We start from the raw sequence: 20202 nt of genomic DNA, 5'->3' as shown, positions 1-20202 counted from the left end.
TGCCCGCGATTGGATTGTGACCGTGATTTCACGCGGACCAATTAAGGCCCACTGAGCGCCAACGCTGGCTGCAGAATGTTCAAGAAGGTGTGGGTGGCGGGGGGGGGGTGTGGGGGGTGCCTGTTGGCCATTGGGTCCAAAGGTGACCTGGCGGCTGGCTCAAAAGCGGCACAGGTAGCCCTAGGGAGGCTGCCCACGTCGGAGTTGCCGCAAGGACATAGCTGCCAGGCGGGAGGTGAAGTCGGCTGGGCACTTGGCCCCCTGTTTTTTGGATGAGTGCCTCGCCTACTCTCCTGGAGGTGTCCAGAAGGGACACCCTTGTCCCCAGAAATAGGAAGAGCAGGCCACCACACCTCACAAAGAGGGCATGGGAGGAGGTAGCAACCTGGTGAGTAGCCATAACATGGTGTGGTGCACCTGAGTGCAGTGCCAGAAGAGGTTTAGTGACCTGCACTCAAGAAGAATAAATACTGTGTGTTAAGGCTTGGTCATTCCCCCCACCCCTACCCCTGGAGCTCACTTAATGTGAGTGCCAATTGTCAGTCACACTGGAACTGGCTAAGGGGGTGAGCCCTGGTACTTGGACTGGGTGCCTTGCGACTAGAGGGCCACAACTCTAATGTGCCCTGCAAGGTGCTCCTCAAGTGGGGTTGGCTAGGCTGCAAGGGCGCTGCAGGTAGGGAGTGGACTAATCAATGCTCCTCTCTCCTATCTGAAGACGTCTCATAACAACATTGCGAGGTCATGGACTGGCAGAGGAACCCCTTGCCATCTCACCCTCTCTCGGTAAGAGTAGGAGGCTTTGGAGCTGGAGAAGCACCATGCACATCGGTCAACCGGCCGCGGAGAGGCTGGGTGTCAGGTGGAGGTAAGAGTGTAGTGTACTGAGGTGAGTTTCAGATGGTGCAAACAATCTTGTGTAGTGTCTTCATTGATGAGAGTCTCAAAACTGGATTTCCCATTGATCATTGAAAGACAATGGCACCATGATGCAGATCTCCATTGTCTCACCAGGGTGCCTGGCATGCACAGTGACAATGTGATGACTTCAAATAATGACATGTCCTTCTTCTCCCTTAGACCTGCCACCAAACAGCCAATCTTAGGGCCTCCAAGAGTTACCCCTGACACCGGAGGACCACCAGGCTCCAGAAGCACTTGCGTCACACCCACTCTCTTAACCAGGCACCAGTGCAAATACCAGCACCACGGTGGGCATTAGATCGGAGGCTAATATCTCGGTGCACATTTATGAGGGCCCTTCACACTCGCTTGAGGAGCAGGCAGAGGTAGAGAGTGCCCAGGACACCGGCAGTCGGTGGACTGCTCAGGACCAGGACGATGTTCAGTCGAAGGCTGATGATGGGCTTCTGGAATCGTCCATTAGGCGGCATTTGCTGGATGTCCAACTGAGTGTACGGGAGGATCTGGCGGGGAAACATGAGGGAATAAGTGCCATGTTCTCTGTTGTGGAGGAATACCTGTGGAGCATGACCACTGTGTTGACCCTCATGGCTGAGCGTACTGCCTCCTCCATGGAGAGAGTGGCGACTCTGATGAAGAGGCTGCTCCCGGGACAGAATGAGAGGTTCCTGGGGTTGTGCTCGGACTGCAAGCCCTCACACAGGCAATAACCTCAGGTGGTCAGTGTCCGTGTGTGAGATGGATGGGGCAACTAGATGCCCGTCCATCAATGGTGAGCAGGGAGGTCCAAACTAACCTCATGTTGGCGCATGAGCTGCTTCTCATCTCTCTGGGCTCCTCTCAGGGCGCTCTGGATGACGGCAGCAGCCCCTCTGCCCCTCTGCCAGTGACTGTGGCATCTGAGGAGGCTGCGGCGAATGGGGAGGGGCCAGCCGTGGCACTGGCTGCTCCCTCCCAGGCAGGGTCAGCACAGGCTCCACAGCCTGGTGTGACCATCAACACTTGACATTGTTCTGTTCATAATCTGAGTGTGCTAACATTATATTACATTTGCTTTTGTGTTATTGGCCTGAGTATGCTTCATTTATTTTGTAGCTGCAGGGTAGGCCAATATATAATGCTGGACGTGGATGGCTCGAAATTTTATTGCTCAGGCACTGAGTGTATCTTGGGTGCCAAGGAAAGGGTCATTTTTGCGATCCAGGATGGAGGTGACAGCCCTGGCATGAGGTGATGGTTCTTATTTGGCAGCCTAGCTGAAGGAGTGTTGGATCATGGTGCCCCTGCCTCCCTGGAGGTTAATGAGTTCTGGCTCCACGCCCTCAGTGTTCTCCTCACCCTGCTCCTCTTCTGACTCACTACTGGATTCATCATCTGTGGCCAGTGCAGCTGTGTCAAGATCCTCTTCCTCCAGTGGGTCCCCCCCTTGACAGTGCCAGATTGTGGAGAGCACATCATGCAACCACTATCAGTGACACCCGCTCCGAGGAATATTGTACTGCGCCCCCTGAATGGTCCAGGCATTGGAAGCGCATCTTGAGAAGACCTATGGTTCTCTTTCCCACTGCCCTTGTAGAGGCATGGCTCCTATTGTACTACTGCTCGGCCTCTGTTCTTGGGTGGAGAAGAGACATCATGAGCCACCTTTTCAACGAATAGTCCTTGTCATCCAGCAGTCATCCATCCAGCTGGGCTGGAGCACTGAAGAGCCTCGGCACCTTGGAGTATCTCAGGATGTATGCGTCATGGAAACTGCCTGGGTGCCTTGCACCGACTTGCAGAATCACCATCCTGTGATCACACACTATCTGCACGTTCATGGAGTGGAATCCCTTCCTGTTAATGAAGGCACCTAGCTGAGCCGCTGGCGCCTTGATGGCCACGTGTGCAGTCGATGGCACCCTGGCTATGGGGGAACCCAACAATCGCTGCAAAGCCTCTGGCTTGCTGTGCCTGGCTGGCCTTGTCCATGCAGTAGTGAATGAAGTTCAGTACCCACCTGAACAGAGCGTCTGTCACCAGCTTGATGCAACTGTGGACAGCTGATTGGGAGACTCCACAAAAGTCCCCCACTGAACCCTGGAAAGAACCGGAGGCATAGAAGTTGAGGGCCACTGTGACCTTCAGAGCCACTGGCATGGGGTGATCGCCCACATAGTCAGATCTCAGACATTACACCTCGGACATATTGAGGTAGCTGCATCGCTGCCTGTAAACCCTGGCAGCAGGATAGTGGCATCTTCTGTGGCTCTTTCTGCCTTGGACTTCCTGCTGGCCCTGCGCCCCTGGTGCCTGCACCTCTCCTCCCACAGGTCCCTCCCCTGGAAGCTGCATTGGGACACCTAGCCTCCTCTCCCTTCAGAGAGGAACATAGTTAACATTTCGAGTCTGTATGACTCTTCATCAGAACCAAGAGTCATACGGACTCGAAACGTTAACTGTATTCCTCTCAGCAGATGCTGTCAGACCTGCTGAGTTTTTCCAGCTATTTTTGTTTTTGTTTTGGATCCAATGTGCCACTTTGCCTTGGATTCCATGGGCTCTTGCTTCCTTGACTAGTCTGCCATGAGGGACCTTACCAAAAGCCTTGCTAAGGTCCATGTAGACCACATCAAATGCATTACCCTCATCAACACTCCTGGTTACCTCCTCAAAAAAAATTCGATCAAATTTGTCAATCATGATCTTCCCTTAACAAATCCATGCTGACCATCCCTAATTAATCCGTATCTCTCCAAGTGCAGATATATTCTGTCCCTCAGAATTTTTTCTAGTAACTTCCCCACCACCGAATTAGACTGACTGCCCTGTAATTTCCTGGTCTGTCCCTTCCTCCCTGTTTTAATAATGGGACAACGTTACCAGCCCTCCAGTCCTCTGGCACCTCACCTGTGGCCAGAGAGGATCTGAAAATGAATGCCAGGGCCCCTGCTATTTCTTCCCTTGCCTCCCTCAACAGCCTAGTATGCATCTCATTGGGGCCTGCGGACTTATCCATTTTTAAGACCGCTAAACCTGCCAGTGCCACCACTTCCGCTCCCGCTCTCGCTCTCGCTCTCACTCTCGCTCTCTCTTAATTTCCTCTAATACTACACAGTCCTCCACCATGATGTCTATATCTGCGTTGTCCTTTTCCATTGTGAACACCAATGCAAAATATTCATTGAGGACTGTACCCACATCTCCTGGGTCCACGTACAGATTACCTCTATGGTCCCTAATTGGCCCTACTCTTTCCCTAGTTATTCTCTTGCTCTTTACATATTTTAAAAAACCCCTTCGGGTTTCCTTTTATTCTAACTGTCCTGCTTTCTCATGCACTCTCTTAGCTTTCCTAATTTCCTTTTTCATTTTCCCCCCTACACTCCTTATACTCTCCTAAGGACTCTGCCCTATTGAGCCCTCAGTGTCTGCCATAAGCTTCTCTTTTTATCTTGATCCTAACCTTTATGTCCCTTGACATCCAGGGTTCTCCGGACTTGGTCCCCCCCCCTTTGTCTTTACAGGAACATATTTGCCCTGCTTCTTACTATTTCCTTCTTGAATGCCTCCCACTGCCCTGACACAGTTTTATCTGCTCCCAGTCCACTTGGGCCAAATCGTATCTCATCTTAGTAAAATTGGTCTTTTCCCAGTTTAGAACTTTTATTCCCAGTCTAACCTTATCCTTTTCCATAACTATCCTAAATTTAACAGAGTTATGGTCACTATCTCCAAAATGCTCCCCTACTGATACTCCCTCCACCTGCCCAGACTCATTTCCAAATATTAAGTCCAGAACTGCCCCCTCCCTTGTGGGGCTTTCTACGTACTGGCTAAAAAATTTCTCCTGGATGCAACTTAAGAATTTTGCTCCCTCACTACCTTGCACACTAAAACTGTCCCAATTAATACTTGGGTAGTTAAAATCCCCTATTACTGTCCTATTATTCTTACACTTCTCTGAAATCTGATTACATATTTGATCTTCTATCTCTCCCTGACTGTTTGGGGGTCTATAGTACATACCCAATAGTGTGTTTGCCCCTTGTGTTTCTTCACTCCTACCCATATGGCCTTGTTTGATGATGCTTCCAAGATATCATCCGTCCTCACTGCTATAATTGATTCCTTGATCAATATTGCAAACGCGCCCCTCCCCCCTTCCTCTTCTATCCCCCTCTCTATCTTGTCTGAATACCCTATAACCAGGAATGTTGAGCGGCAAATCCTGCCCTTTTAGCCAAGCCTCGGTCATTGCTATGAGATCATACTCCCATGTGTCTGTTTGTGCCCTCAGCTCATCTGTCTTATTCCTCAGACTCCTTGCATTAAAAGATATTCCATTTAGCCTTGCTAAACTCACTTCTTTCTTATCTAGCCTGTTCCCTTTGCCTTCCAGACTCACTCACTAGCATTTTAACTTCTAATTCCATCTCTGCTTCTCTCCCACTGAACTACTTTTTAGGATCCCACCCCCCTGCCAATTTATTTTAAATCCACCCCAACAGCATTAGCAAACCTCCCCACGAGGATTTTGATGTAACCCATCCAACTTGTACCGGTCCCACCTCCCCCAGAAATGGTCCCAATGCCCCAGGAATCTGAAGCCCTCCCTCCTGCACCACCTTTCCAGCCACACATTCACCTGCTCTATCCTTCTGTTCCTATACTTTCTACTGCGTAGCACCGGGAGTAATCCGGAGATTACTATCTTTGAAGACCTGCTTTTCAATTTCCTACCTAACTCCCTAAAATCTGCTTGCAGAACCTTATTTCTCTTTTTTCTATGTCATTGTTCCCAACATGGACCACAAACTCTGGCTGTTCACCCTCCCCCTTCAGAATGCCCTGCAGTCGTTCCGTGACATCCTTGACCCTGGCACCCAGGAGGCAACATACCATCCTGGAGAGACATGTACGGCCACAGAAGCGCCTGTCTACTCTCCTGAAAAATGACTCCCCTACCACTATTGCCCTTCCTTAGTCCTTCCTCCCCCCTGAGCAACTGGACCACCCACGGTGCCATGGTCTTGGCTCTGGTTGGCCTGGACAGAGGAACCGTCACTCTCACCGTTTTCCAAGGCAGAAGAGTGGCTTGCGAGCGAGATGCACTCGGGGGGATTCCCTCACTACCTGCCTGGTCCCCTTCTTCTGTCTGGCAGTCACCCATTCCCTCTCTGTTGCACTTCCTTAAGCTGCGGGGTGACCACACCCTGAAACGTGCTATCCACGAACCTCTCAGCCTCATGAATGCACCGCAGGGCCCTCACCTGCTGTTCAAGCTCCAAACCCCGGAGCTCGAGTTGCTCCAGTCAGAGGCACCTCCTGCACACATGGTCATCCAGACCGCCAGGAGAGTCTAGGGTTTCATGCATAGCGCAGGATGTGCAAATCACGGGACTGAGCTCCCCCAGACACATCTTAACTGAATAGAATACAGACCCTTGCTTTTATTTTACCCTTACTCCTACTTGAGTTTAGACTAGAGCTAGACCCTCGAGATAAACTAGATCCTTTAGGTGCTGCTGACTGCCTGTCCCAGGGTGGTCTTCTCGCACTCTCCTTGGAGTCTTGTTGAATGACGGGAAAGCTCAAGATGAAGCAATTGCGCTCCACAAAGGAAAGAAAAACCTGTTGAAGGATCTTCACATGTTACAAGGATCCCTCAAGTCAAAGTTTGTTCCTCAGGAAAATTATAAAGAGAAGGAAAGTAAATTTTCTGTCACCGACCGTACTGAAGAACCACTTGGCAGAGAAGACTCAGCAATATTCTACATTCCAGGAACAAGCCAACAGGTACAAAGAAACTGAAGAGCTAAAGGACCAGCTGAATGGTAAAGAGGAGGCATTGAAAGGAAAAGTCATGGAACTTTCCAAGCTGTGAGTGGATAATGAAGCCATGAGTAGCATGGTTACAGAACTGAAACAAGTTGAGAGTTCACCATAGACCTACCTGGCTAGCAGTGAAACTAAAATGAAGGACAAGGACAAAGTTCTGCAGACAGAGAAAGAAAAGACAGAAACAAGATTGGGAAATGTAAATCCAATGCTGATGCGCAAGGAACTAGAAGAAAAAGCACTGGATGCCTTAAACTTAATGAGAACCTTTGAATTGTTGAAAAATGAAATGGCTGAAATTGTGAAACAAGTGGAAGTGAAAGTTCCATTTTTGAAATATCAATATCCAGAAAGAACATGGCAGATCCCACAGAAGAAGAAAATCCAAGTCCACTCTAGGAATGAACAGAGTGAATATCCCCTTCGAAGGAATAGGACAAACACACAGTGTCCGAATGAATCAGACAGGCTGTCGATAAAGAGAAATGCAACTTGAAGGAGCACAAAAAGTGAATCAAATGAGACAACCAAGTACCAGAAACACAGTACTACAATTTCAGTACCAAACTGACAAAGTCAACTCTAAGCGACTGAGATTACCATTCCTCCAAACGTGACAGAACAAGATCTGGAAGAATTGTCAAGCCTCAAGATTGACTTTATAAATTCAGACAGACTTGAGGGGGGAAGAAAGGTTATCATATAAAGTAAGGATTGTTATGTAAATGTTTTTGGATAAGGACTTGGTGAGAGGTGTTCTGCTAACCACCCTTGTTCTACAAGGGTTAATGTGGGACTAGAGAACAGTACCACTCACGGTATGATGTAGAGAGTCACATGATGATATCACATGATGTAGAGGAGTCTGGAAGGAGCCAGCATGGAGACAGCTCCCATACGGGGCTGTACCTTTGAGATGTATGGTTGTGGGTTACCAATAAACAATTTATGTTCAACCTTCAAGCCTTCAGACCTCTCCATGAAACACCAAAAAACCTTTACAACAGCTCTTTGACCAAGCGTTGGTCACCTGTCCTAATATCTCCTTATGTGGCTCAATGTCAAATTCTGTTTGATAATGTTCTTGCAAATTGTTTTGGGAAATGTAACTATGTTAAAAATGCCAATCAATGCAAGTTGCTAATCCTTGAATGAATTCCAATATCTTTGTGTATAATAAAGCTGAACCATTCTACCTGGAGATTCAGATTTTCTGCTTTAAAGCAAAGCTTTTTGAGGAGCCCTGGAGACAGACAGCTGAAACCATGAGCAGTGTATTATTATGGTCTGTGCCTGCTGATTCCTCACCCTATCTAGTGCAACAAATAAAAATCTAGAGACATGCGTAAGGATTGTGGAAGGCAAGAGAGATTAAGGCAGGTTAGGGAATGGGCAGTGCTCTTAGGAATGGGGAGTCTGCAGCAGGATCAGGGCAGGAGTTGGGTTCAAGGGTCGGGCAGTTGGATCTTGGTGTTGCCCAGCATGGGTATTGGATCGGGGTAAGGAATGAGGCATTTGACCTGGGATCAGAAGAGCAGGGGAGGAGTTGGGGTTGGGGTTAGGAGGCAGGGTTTTGAGATCTAGAGAAGGGTCAGGGTTCAGGGGAGCAGGATGATACAAGCCTGTAGATTACAGAGCGAAGTGAAAGCTGAGGCGAAACCGTAAAACTGTAAAATAGGGGATTAGGGATGTGAAAATGGTGCATCTGATTGGGATTGATGTGAAGCCTGTAGTAGTCAGCCTGCCAATATTAGGCTAATGGAATGGACACTTGAGTAAGGAACTTTGAATTGATGCTTTGAGGAAAGAGAGAGTAGACTGCGAGAAACATTTTGGTGTTTAGCCCCTGTGATGTGGAAGCTGGATGAAGCCGTCTGTTAGAAATTCTGGAGGAAGCAAAGAGCTTAACTTTGATCACACTTGCCCTTCAAACACAGAATCAATTGCAAGGAACAGAGAATTCACAGACTGTCATCAACCTGAGAACATTTCACCTGAATGTTACAAGCACGGTGTGTAATGTACTTTGATGGATTTTAAAATGTATTTTAATTCGTGTTAAATCTCTGTCTTATTTGCAGGTGCTTACCTCGTTCCCTACCTCATCCTGCTTCTCATCATTGGAATTCCTTTGTTTTTCCTGGAACTTGCAGTGGGCCAGAGAATAAGGCGTGGGAGCATTGGTGTTTGGAACTACGTCTGCCCCAGGCTAGGAGGCATTGGATTTGCAAGTTGTGTTGTAAGTACCATTGCTGAGCTTAGTGGTTGAGAAGCTGTTAAAAAAGCAAGTGGGATCAGCGGAGGTGTTGTGCACAAAAGCATGGAAGTTATGTTAAACATTTATACATCATTGTTAGGCCTCAGCTGGATTATTGTGTCCAATTCTGGGTACCACACTTCAGGAAGGATGTGAAGACCTTGGAAAGGGTGCAGAAGGGATTTACCAAAATGATTCCAGGGATGAGGGACTTCAATTATGTAGAGAGGCTGGAGAAGCTGGGATTGTTGTATCAGAGCAGAGAAGGTTAAGAGGAGATTTAAAGGAGATGTTAAAAATGATGAAGGGTTTTGATTGTGGAGATAGGGAGGAACTGTTTCAACTGAGAGGAGAGTCTATGACTAGAGGCCATATACTTAAGATAATTGGTAACTGAACCCAGGGGAGAGTTGAGAGTTTTTTTAACATGACACCTTGTTCTGATCTGGAATGTGCTGCCTGAGTGGGCAGTAGAAGCAGAATTAATAGTAACTTTCAAAAGGGAATTGGATAAATACTTGAAAAGGGAAAATCTGCAGGACTGTGGGGAAAGAGCAGGGGAATGGGGCTAATTGTATAGCATGATGGTGCAAATGACTTTCTTGTTGTAAGGGTTTGTGAGTAGGTCTCACAAAGAAGTTCAGAGGCTCATGATGTTGAACTGTAGAGTTTAGTGGTGACACATAACTATTTACATATGTACAAAGTATAGCCCAAACTAGGAGCTAAATCTATGCTGACTTCTCCTTGATTTGCTTCATGTAACTCTGTCTACATTCTCCTGCCATGTGTCTCTCTACCGTGGGAGGTACTGTTGTTCAGTCCCACATGAACCCTTGCTACACTGAACACCCTTATTGTACATCTCCACCACCAAGTCTTTATCCAACACATTTACAATATAATATTTCTTTAAGTGCTACCCACTTTTCCCCATTCAAGTCTCTGACTTTATAAATTCAGACAGCCTGGAGGCTTGACAATTCTTCCATACTCATTCTGGTCAAATTTGGAGGAGTGGTGGGCTCAGTGCTTTGAGCAGACCTTGTTGGTCCGGAGTTGAAATTGTAGCATTTCGTGTTTCTGGCATTTGGTGGTCTCAATCTGATTCGCTTAAATTTATAGTGGGAGTTTTCCCTCCAGGGATGCGAAGGAGACTCCTCCTGTTCTGCCTGATCATGCCTGTCAGGGTGTGTATCATGTATGACCTTGGCTGATCATCATCTCTCCAGAAAATGAAGCTCTCTCTCACTTTCAGGGTCCATGATCTGAACCCTGTCCCCTTTGTGTAACTGGGGCAGGTTTGTAGTGTAGCACTCTCTATTGTAAGCAGAAGCCTGCTTCTGCCTGTAGGATGGTTCTCGATCCTGTCTGTTACAATATTCCTTGACTGCTGACCTTGGGATTAGTTTCTCTGGCAGCATTGCGAGTTGAATGCAAAGTTTTCTGCCCGTCAGGAGCTATGATGGAGCCGATTCAAATTGTAGTGGGGTGGATCTATATGTTCAAAGTGCTTTGGGAAGTATTCGGTTTTTCTCAAAAGGTTTTAATGGTGCGAGTGCCCATTTCTACCTCACTGTTCAATTATAGATATTTTGGGGAGCTGGTATGGTGTTGAAAGCTATAACTGATGGCAAACTGGGTGAAGTGCTCATTTACAGAGCACCACCCTGGTCCATGCTATGGTTCGCAGACATTTTAGATTATCCCTTGGGGGAAGTAGGCAACCATAATGAGGAAGGACCTGCCACTAAAGATGAATAAAGTGATTTTGAACCGTTGCCATGGCCTGACAGGGAGCTGTGTGGGGATGAGGGTCTCTCTCTGGTCCAGCACACAGCTGGCAGTTTGAGATCATTTCTTCAATGGCCCTTGATATGCCCGGTCACCCAGTCACCAGACTGCAGGCTGGGCCCATACACCGTGCTGCAGGCTGGGCCCGGACGTCACACTGCAGGCTGGGCGTGGGTGTCGCGTTGCAGGCTGGGCCCATGCACCGTGCTGCAGGCTGGGCCCAGACACCGCGCTGCAGGCTGGGCCCATGCACCGTGCTGCAGGCTGGGCCCAGACACCGCGCTGCAGGCTGGGCCCATGCACCGTGCTGCAGGCTGGGCCCATGCACCATGCTGCAGGCTAGGCCCATGCACCGTGCTGCAGGCTGGGCCCATGCACCATGCTGTAGGCTGGGCCCATGCATCGTGCTGCAGGCTGGGCCCATGCACCGTGCTGCAGGCTAGGCCCATGCACCATGCTGCAGGCTAGGCCCATGCACCGCGCTGCAGGCTGGGCCCATGCACCGTGCTGGAGGCTGGGCCCGGGCGTCACACTGCAGGCTGGGCCATGCCCTGTGCTGCAGGCTGGGCCCAGACACCACGTTTCAGGCTAGGCCCATGCACTGCACTGCAGGCTGGGCCCAGGCGCCGCGTTGCAGGCTGGGCCCGAGTGTCACACTGCAGGCTGGGCCCATGCACCGTGCTGCAGTCTGGGCCTATGCACCGCGCTGCAGACTGGGCCCATGCACCGTGCTGCAGGCTGGGCAGAGACACTGTGCTGCAGGCTGGGCCCAGATACTGTGCTGCAGGCTGGGCCCATACACCATGCTGCAGGCTGGGCCAGGGTGCCGCGCTGCAGGCTGGGTCCATGCTCTGCATTTTGTAATGTCCAGGTGGCCTTGGTGAATTTTTTTTGGAGATTCTCCAGCCAAAGGGAGACCGGAATGACCAACTGCTCTGCTATTCAAACCAAATTCTCGTGACCCTGCTGCCTGCCTCTGATGTGACCACCCTTGTTGACAGTAATGGTGCATAGGGACACAGCCTTCAGCTTGCATCTGCTCCTGGCAGATTTGCTGAAGATTCCCTGTGGTAGCCGGCAGTTGTCTCCTCTCCGGTTGGGAATAGGACTTGAGTCCCTCAGCCAGGTTGACGTCATGTGTCGCAGGAAGGTCGACCGTAGTCCTGGTTAGTGGTTTGTAGTCGTTTGATGATTCCCTTGAACATACACCATCTCAGATGTGAATCTCATGAGACCCAAAGGGAACATCTGAATTCTGGGGTGCATCTTCACAAGTTCCTGCCCATCTAACAGTGAGACCAATGATCCATTTCGATTGTGACTTTCAGGCTGATAATATATTCAGAGAACTTCTCGCAAGCCCATGCGACTTTGAAAGCTTCCTTTTCAACAACAGCGCACCATACCTCTGTAATAAAAACAGAAAATGCTGGAAAAACCTAGCAGATCTGGCAACACCTGTGGAGTGAGAAACAGAGTTAGTGTTTCGAGTCCAATATGACATCTTCGTAACTGAAAGGTAGAAATGTGGTGGGTTTTATGCTATTGAGGAGGGGGGTAGTGGTGTGGCATGGGGGCAGTGTGGGGAGGTCAGGAGAGATTAAATAATAAGGATGTCATGGTCACAGGACAAGGGAGTGGTAATAGTATTAAAGACTAAAGCAGGTGTTAATAGTGGCATAAAGGTCAGCCCTGTCTGAAAGATAGTAGAATGTGTTAATAGGTCAGTGTTTTCTGAAAACAAAACATGAGAACAGGTTAGAGACTGGCTCTCTGGTTGTGGTGGGGGGTGGGGGGTGGTGGTGGGTAGGGGGGCTATGATGGGTTTGCGGAGGTTGGAGGGGTGGTTACAGTGGTTCGGGGGGATTGTGGGAGTGGGGTGTGGAAAAAAAATCAAAAATCAAAGAGAGTTCATGGCCTGAAGTTGTTGACTCAATGTTAAGTCTGGAAGGCTGTGAAGTGCCTAATCGGAAGATGAGATGCTATTTCTCCAGTTTGTGCTGGGCTTCACTGGAACATTGCAGCAGGTCAAGGATGGACATGTGGACATGAGGGTAAGGTGGTGAAGTGAAATGGCAAGCTACTGAAAAATTGGGGTTATGCTTGTGGACTGAGCGAAGGTGTTCTGCAAAATGGTCACCCAGTCTGCGTTCATATTCCACATGTAAAGGAGAGCACATTGAGAGCAGCGAATGCGATCGACCACATTGAAAGAAATGCAAGTGATGATCTACTTCACCTGAAAGGAGTATTTCGAGTGTTGGATGGTGAGGAGGGAGAAGATAGAGGGGCAGGTGTTATACCTCCTGCGATTGCATGGGAAGGTGCCGTGGGAAGGGGATGAGGTGTTGGGAGTTATAGAGGAGTGGAGCAGGGTGTCATGGTAGGAACTGTCCCTTCAGAATGCTGACAGCAGGGGTGAAGGTATCTCTGCCTGATGGTGCTCTAGATGTGTAATACACTGGTTGGTGACACCCATTAAGTTGATCCTTGAATAAAACTGCCCCTAGTCCTGTGGAGGAGGCATCTGCTGCTATTGTAGTGGGCAGGGGTGGCTTGTGAGGATATCAGATGAGATCAGCATGGATTTGATGTGACTGAATGCTTACTCTTGGCACGTGTCCCAGCACCAGGGCCTGGCCCTTTTTTTGAGAAGGTGCTGAAGGGGCTCTGTGACCTGTGCCAGGTTGGGCAGAAATTTTACCAACTGGTTCACCATGTGAGGAGTCTTTGGAGGTCTGAATTGGATAATGGGGTTGGGAACTTGCTGATTGTCTTTGTTTTTTGTGGGCCTGCCATGATGGCTTTGGTACTGTTCAGTGTGTTCTCAGAACTGAACAGAGGTTTTGGAAAACTCTTGTTTCTCATTCGGTGCCAGCCCTGTTTCCTGTAAGTGCACTAGGACAGCGTGAGCATCCTGTTGTGTTCCTCCACAGCTGTGCCATGGACCAAAACATCATCCATATGGCAGATAACACCCTCCGATCCTTGTAAAATGGACGACATCAAGTGTTGAAATATCTCAGATGCTGGGGTAATGCTGAATGGCAAAGGGTTGAAACAGAATCTGCCAAAGGGGTGATAAATGTGGTCAGCAATTTGGATTTCTCAACTAGTGGAAGCTGCCAGAAGCTGCTGTTAGCATTGAGCTTTAAAAACACTCTGCTTTTGGAGAGCTTGGCCAGGCTGTCATCCATTGAGGACATTGGGTCAACTTCTCTCCCCACTGCCTTGTTAAGTTGTGCTTCTTCCCACACGCTCATCAGGTTTTGGCGAGCTCCTCATGACGAGCGTGAACCTGACCTAGATTTCTTGCAGCAAATTTTTAATCAAAGATTTGGGCCCTTTAGAATGTTTTCTGGGTATTTTTGTGCGATTAAAAGACATTCCAGCTTTGGTTGAGTTTTTATACGCTTTTTTTTAATGGAGCTCAGTCACCACGTGGTATGGTACTGACTGGGCCGGCCACGGTGAATTAAGAAATGGGCTGTTCTGGCTGATTAATGGCCTGAAACCACACGATGTTCTGACGGCTAGATCAGCCTTAGAAATGAATTTTAGCCCACCCTGCTAGGCCCCTTGACTCTGCAATTGATGGGGATTCACAATGAACCTCCATCTGCTTTGGCGGAGCCCCTTAGCTGCACAGTGAGTTTTTCTTCTGCCCTTCAGCCTCCACATCGGCAATGAAGCTTCTTTTTAGGTGACGTCCAGCTGTGTCAGTTCAGGCGCGCTCCAGTCAGGTCAGGATGCTGTTCCATTAGTTTTTCAGATCCTGGGTCCATCATTAGCTTCTTCAGTTCTGGGTTCGTACATGAACTGCCACTATGTTGTAAGGCTCCCTAATTGTAACTACACGGTAGGACAGAGTATGAAAGAAGTGATCATGGGAGCTTGGCAGAAAGGTACAGCAATAATCATGGAGGATTTTAATCCGCACATAGACTGGAACAATCAGATGGGCAAGGGTAACGTAGATGAGTTCATAGAATGTTTTTGGGATAGTTTCTTAGAACAGTGCATTCCAGAGCCAACCAGAGAGCAGGCTTTAGTGTTGAGGTGTTGAGCAATGAGATAGGGTTAATTGATAACCTCCTAGTGTGAAGACAACCCTAGATAGCAGTGATCATAATATGATTGAATTGTACATTTATTCTGAGGGAGAAACAAGTGTGTCCAAAACAAGTATCTTAAACTTGAAGAGGGTCAAATATAAGGGCACGAAAGCAGAGCTAGCTAAATGAACTGGCAAATGAGGTTAAGGAATATGTCAGTAGAAGTTCAAATGGCAGACATTTAAAGGGATATTTCAGAATACACAGAATATATACATCCCAATGGGAAAGGAAAATTCCAAGGGGAGGGCCCACCGTCTATGGTTAACTAAACAAGTTAAAGACAGTATCAAACTTAAAGAAAAAGCATATAATTATGCAAAGATGGGTGGCAGGTCAGAGGATTGGAAAGAATATAAAGAACAGCAAAGAATGACAAAAAAGATTAATAAGGAGGGAAAAATTAGAGTATGGGAGAAAACTGGCCAGTAATATAAAGGCAGACAGTATGAGTTTCTATATATATACTTAAATAAGAAAAGAGTTAACAAAATGAGCATTGGTCCTATATAGAATGTGCCTGAGGAATTGATAATGGAAAGTATGAAGATAGCAGATGAATTAAACAGTTATTTTGCTTCAGTCTTCACTATAGAGGACACAAGTAACATCCTGAAATTGCTGTAAATCAGGAAATAGGACAGAGGAATTTCGGGAAAATTACAACCACAAAGGAAGTGGTATTGAGCAAATATTGGGGCTGGTGGAGGACAAATCCCCAAGGCCAGATGGACTTCACTCTAAGGTCTTGAAAGAAGTGGCTAGTGAGATAGTTGATGCACTGGTTTTAATTTTCAAGATTCCCTAGATTCCAGGAAGATTCCATTAGATTGGAAAATAGCAAATATAACTGGTTTATTCAAAAAGGGCGGGAGATAGAAAGCAGGAAACTACAGGCTAGTTAAGCCTAGCATCTGTCATTGGGAAAATGTTAGCCATTATTAAAGATGTTATAGCAGGGCACTTAGAAAAATTCAAGGCAATCAGGCAGAGTCAACATGGTTTCATAAAAGGGAAATCATGTTTAACCAATATATTGGAGATTTTTGAATGAATCACATATGCTTTGGATAAAGGGGAACTGGTGGATGTACTGTACTTAGATTTCCAGAAGGCATTTGCTAAAGCGCCACATCAAAGGTCATTGCAGAAAAGAAAAGCTCATGGTGTAGGGGGTAACATATTGGCATGGATAGAAGGTTGGCTAGCTAACAGGAAGCGGAGAGTTGGCATAAATGCGTATTTTTCTGGTTAGCAGGATGAGACGAGTGATGTACCACAGGGATCAGTGCTGGAGTCTCAACTTTTTACAATTTATATAAACAATTTGAATGAAGGGAGAGAAGGAATGGTGGCTAAATTTACTGATGACACAAAGATAGGTTGGAAATTAAATTGTGAAGAGGACATAAGGAGGCTATAAAGCAATATAGGTTAAGTAAGAGGGCAAAGATCTGGCAAATGTGAAATTGTCCATTTTAGTAGGAAGAATAAAAAATAAGAATAAAAAAATATGTAAATGGTGAGAGATTGCAGAGCTCTGAGATTCAGAGGAATCTGGGTGTCCTAATGCATGAATCACAAAAAGTTAGTATGCAGGTACAGCAAGTAATTAGGAAAGCTCATAAAATGTTATCATTTATTGTGAGGGGAATGGATTACAAAAGTAGGGAGGCTATGTTTCAGTTGTACAGGGCATTGGTGAGACCACATCTGGAGTGCTGTGTACAGTCCTGGTCTCTTTATTTAAAGAAAGATGTAAATGCGTTAGAAGCAGTTCAGAGAAGGTTTACTAGACTAATACCAGGAATGGGTGGGTTGTCTTATGAGGAAAGGTTGGACAGGTTAGGCTTGTATCCACTGGAATTTAGAAGAGTAAGAGGCGACTTAATGGAAACGTTTAAGATCCTGAGGGACCTTGACAGGGTGGTTGTGGAGAGGATGTTTCCACGTATGGGAGAATAGAGAACTAGGGGTCACGGTTTAAAAATAAGGAGTTGCTCATTTAAGACAGGTGAGGAGAATTTTTTTTCTCTGAGGGTTGTGAGTCTTTGGAATTCTCTTCCTCAAAAGGTGATGGAAACATGGTTTTTGAATATTTTTAAGGCAGAGCTAGATAGATTCCTGACTAACAAGGGGGTGCAAGGTTATTGGGGGTAGGCAGGAATGTGGGGTTGAGCTTACATTCAGATCAGCCATGATCTTATTGAATGACGGAACAGGCTCAAGGGGCCAAGTGGCCTACTCCTGCTCCTAATTCATATGGTCATATGTTCTCCAGCTCCCTCTTTTCCTAATATCCTCCTGCCATCACCTTTGTTAACAGATTCAAGCTGGATGGTGAAGTACAAAACAAGACTCCAGTCTTAGGTTTATTCGTAGGCTGCAGCATTACAGATCTCTGCCTACTGACGATCTCCTCAGTGTCTCAGCAGACTCTCCTTATATGTGCTCTCAGTTCTTAATCAAACAATACCCATCATCAGTGTACCTTTAGCCACATAATCAACCAACCATTAACAACCCTCTCCAACCCAATAACCCCTCCCTCTTCTCCCTTTTGCTTTCCCCCTCCCTCCTTCCCAACCCCCCAGTTAACCCTTCTCCTTTGCTCTTCTTCCCTCCTCAATTCTTGATGCCCTGTCTGTTATTCAGTTAGAGCTTTCTGTTCTCTCTCCCTAGGTTTGTTTCTTCGTTGGACTTTATTACAATGTCATCATTGGTTGGAGTATTTTTTATTTTTTTAAATCGTTTCAGTCTCCCCTCCCATGGAGTGAATGTCCTCTGATCACCAATGGCACTGTTACCAGTAAGTAAGATATTTGATTCTGGGGAGGGCTTGCTCCCAACCTTTAACATGATTCCATAGCCCTTATTCCTGTCTCTTCCATTTCTTTCTCCTCTTGTAAATGTTGAGTTTCCAGGTGAGGCTCTCACTCTGTGTGATTAATTGAGCTTGGATCAATGGTGCAGCAATGGGATAGTTTTGTCTAAGGTAAAAACGTATGAAAATATTTGAATTATTGTTATGGTTTCCTGATCACTGCCACTGATGCCCAAAGCAAAATGAGAGCGGGAGTCAGACCTTGCATTGGCAGGGAGAGCCTCATCCAGTTTCGTTTTTGCTGAACTTGAGATTCTCATGTCTCTGTGCCCTTTGCTGTCTCAGAACTTGGGGACAAATCTTGAAAGAACAGTGTGTCCCATGTTCTGTATTTGCAAAGCTGCTTTCTTTCTGCACTTAGGTGATGACAAGAAGCTGTGGCTTGAGGGAGGAGATGTGTTAGTCTCTTGATTCAGGGCCATTTGGTCAACTCATGTTTCTTATGAGGAATGAAAGAACAAAATCAGTTAATGAACAAACAGGAGAGAGGGTTTCCCAGAAGTTGGATGTACTTTGACCTTTTGGTGTTCTTATAACATCTTCCTTAACATCAACCAGAGAAGTGTTACTAATAACGGGGTTTGTCCCCCTCCAACAGGGTCTCTGTCCTTCCCACCCGTCCTGTCCCCAATGGAGCCCACCCCCCCACCCCCAACACCGTTCACAGGGTCTCCCCGGCCAGACCAGATCCCACCGAGTGCTAATGGACGCCAGTGCTGCACAATGGCAGACATACTCCCTCCAGTGCACACTGTGCTTTTATGCCCGCATATATCTGCGCAAACTGAGCCACACCAACATTTGACAATAAAACTGTCTCAATAAAGTTGATGATGACACTAACTATGAATGTGTCTCACTCCAGTTGTGGAGCCAGAATGTGAAAAGAGTTCAGCCACAACCTACTTCTGGTACAGAGAAACTCTGAATATTGCAAATAACATCAATGAAGGAGGAGGCCTGAATTGGAAGATGACTCTGTGTCTGTTGTCTGCCTGGTTTCTCGTAGGATTGTGTACAATCAAAGGCATCCAGTCATCAGGCAAAGTAAGTACATTAGTTTGATTTGGAAAGGGTGGAGGAAGATTTATTCTGTATCTAACCCTGTGCTGTACCTGTCCTGAGAGTGTTTGATTGGGGCAGTGTAGAGGGAGCTTTACTCTGTGTGCAGCAGTCCAATTCTGAAATAAAAACAAAGCTCTGGAAAAACTCAAGCAGGTTCCTTTGGAACTGAAAAAGCTGACATGTTGGATCTGAAACATTAAACTGTTTCTCTCTCCATAGATGCTGCTAGACCTGTTGACTTTTTCCAACACTTCCTGTTTTTATTTCAGAGTTCCAGAACTTGGAGTATTTTGCTTTTATTTTAGATTCTGAAACTGGATGAACTATTTTTTTTGGGTTGAATGAAATATTGTTTTGATAATACCTCTGGTAGTTTGCAGTGATCAAGGTAATTGTGCTTGTAACTCAGTAGATTTGATTCCATATTTTTTTTAATCCTTTTCAGGTGATGTACTTCAGTTCTCTATTTCCATATGTCGTTCTGATATGTTTTCTGATTCGAAGCCTACTCCTGAGAGGCTCGATTGATGGAATACTTCACATGTTTACTCCTAAGGTACTCTGGCTCTTACATTATGCTCTGTAATTCACTTTAGGAAGTAAATGGGCATTACTGGGTGAAGGGTCAGGATGGGCGGTGGGGGGAGCTGAGACTGGGATGGAGGGCGGGAGTTCGGGAGGGGGAGGCTGGGGGTGTCAGAGGCTGCCCGAGGGGGGTGGGGTTGGGCTAAGGGGGAGAGGCTGGGGGCTGGGCAGTCCTGATGACAGTGACGGGAAGAAATTCCTTTCAGTTCATCATTTTGTAAATTTAACTAAGTTTAAATTTAAAAATAACTTTTGTTCCATTCGCAGAATTGTTTGTTGCTGAGGTACAGTAGCATTGTCACTGGGCTAGTAACCCAGAGGCCTGGGCTAATGCTCTGGGGACATGGGTTTAAATCCCACCATGGCAGCTGTGGGACTTTAAATTTAATTAAGTAAATCTGGTATATAAAGCTAGTCTCAGTAATGGTTCACTAATGTACTTTAGGGAAGGAAATCTGCCGCCCTTACCCTGTCTGGTCTACGTGACTCCAGACCCACAGCAATGTGGTTGACTCTTAACTGCCCTCTGAAATGGCCGAGCAAGCCTCTCCGTTCAAGGGCAATTAAGGATGCTGGTCTCGCCAGCAACGCCCACATCCCATGAATCATTTTTTTTTTAAAAAGGTTCTGGTATTGGTAAAATTGATTCTTTAAAAAGGGAAATGTATCAATTTCTGTAGCAGCAATGAGTGAAGGGGTTCAGACTTGGGTTACTAAATTGAAGTTAACAACGGCCAGATTGGGTCCTGCTATGGGAT

General features: G+C 46.8%; 1 protein-coding gene across 1 annotated transcript in view; it reads left to right on the top strand.

Annotated features, from left to right (window-relative positions):
- The window catches only part of slc6a17 (solute carrier family 6 member 17), a 69883-nt gene that overhangs the window by 25109 nt on the left and 24572 nt on the right, over window positions 1-20202 (top strand). Inside the window, exons 2-5 of the mRNA XM_041195676.1 lie at window positions 8826-8983; window positions 17593-17719; window positions 18660-18841; window positions 19305-19415. Coding sequence (XP_041051610.1) covers window positions 8826-8983; window positions 17593-17719; window positions 18660-18841; window positions 19305-19415 — 578 coding nt within the window. The remainder of the gene's footprint in view (window positions 1-8825; window positions 8984-17592; window positions 17720-18659; window positions 18842-19304; window positions 19416-20202) is intronic.

The sequence above is a fragment of the Carcharodon carcharias genome, chromosome 9 (genome assembly GCF_017639515.1).
Source record: "Carcharodon carcharias isolate sCarCar2 chromosome 9, sCarCar2.pri, whole genome shotgun sequence".
Classification (NCBI taxonomy): domain Eukaryota; kingdom Metazoa; phylum Chordata; class Chondrichthyes; order Lamniformes; family Lamnidae; genus Carcharodon; species Carcharodon carcharias.
Note: the sequence above shows the minus strand (reverse complement) of the source record. Positions and strands in the feature narration are given on the sequence as shown.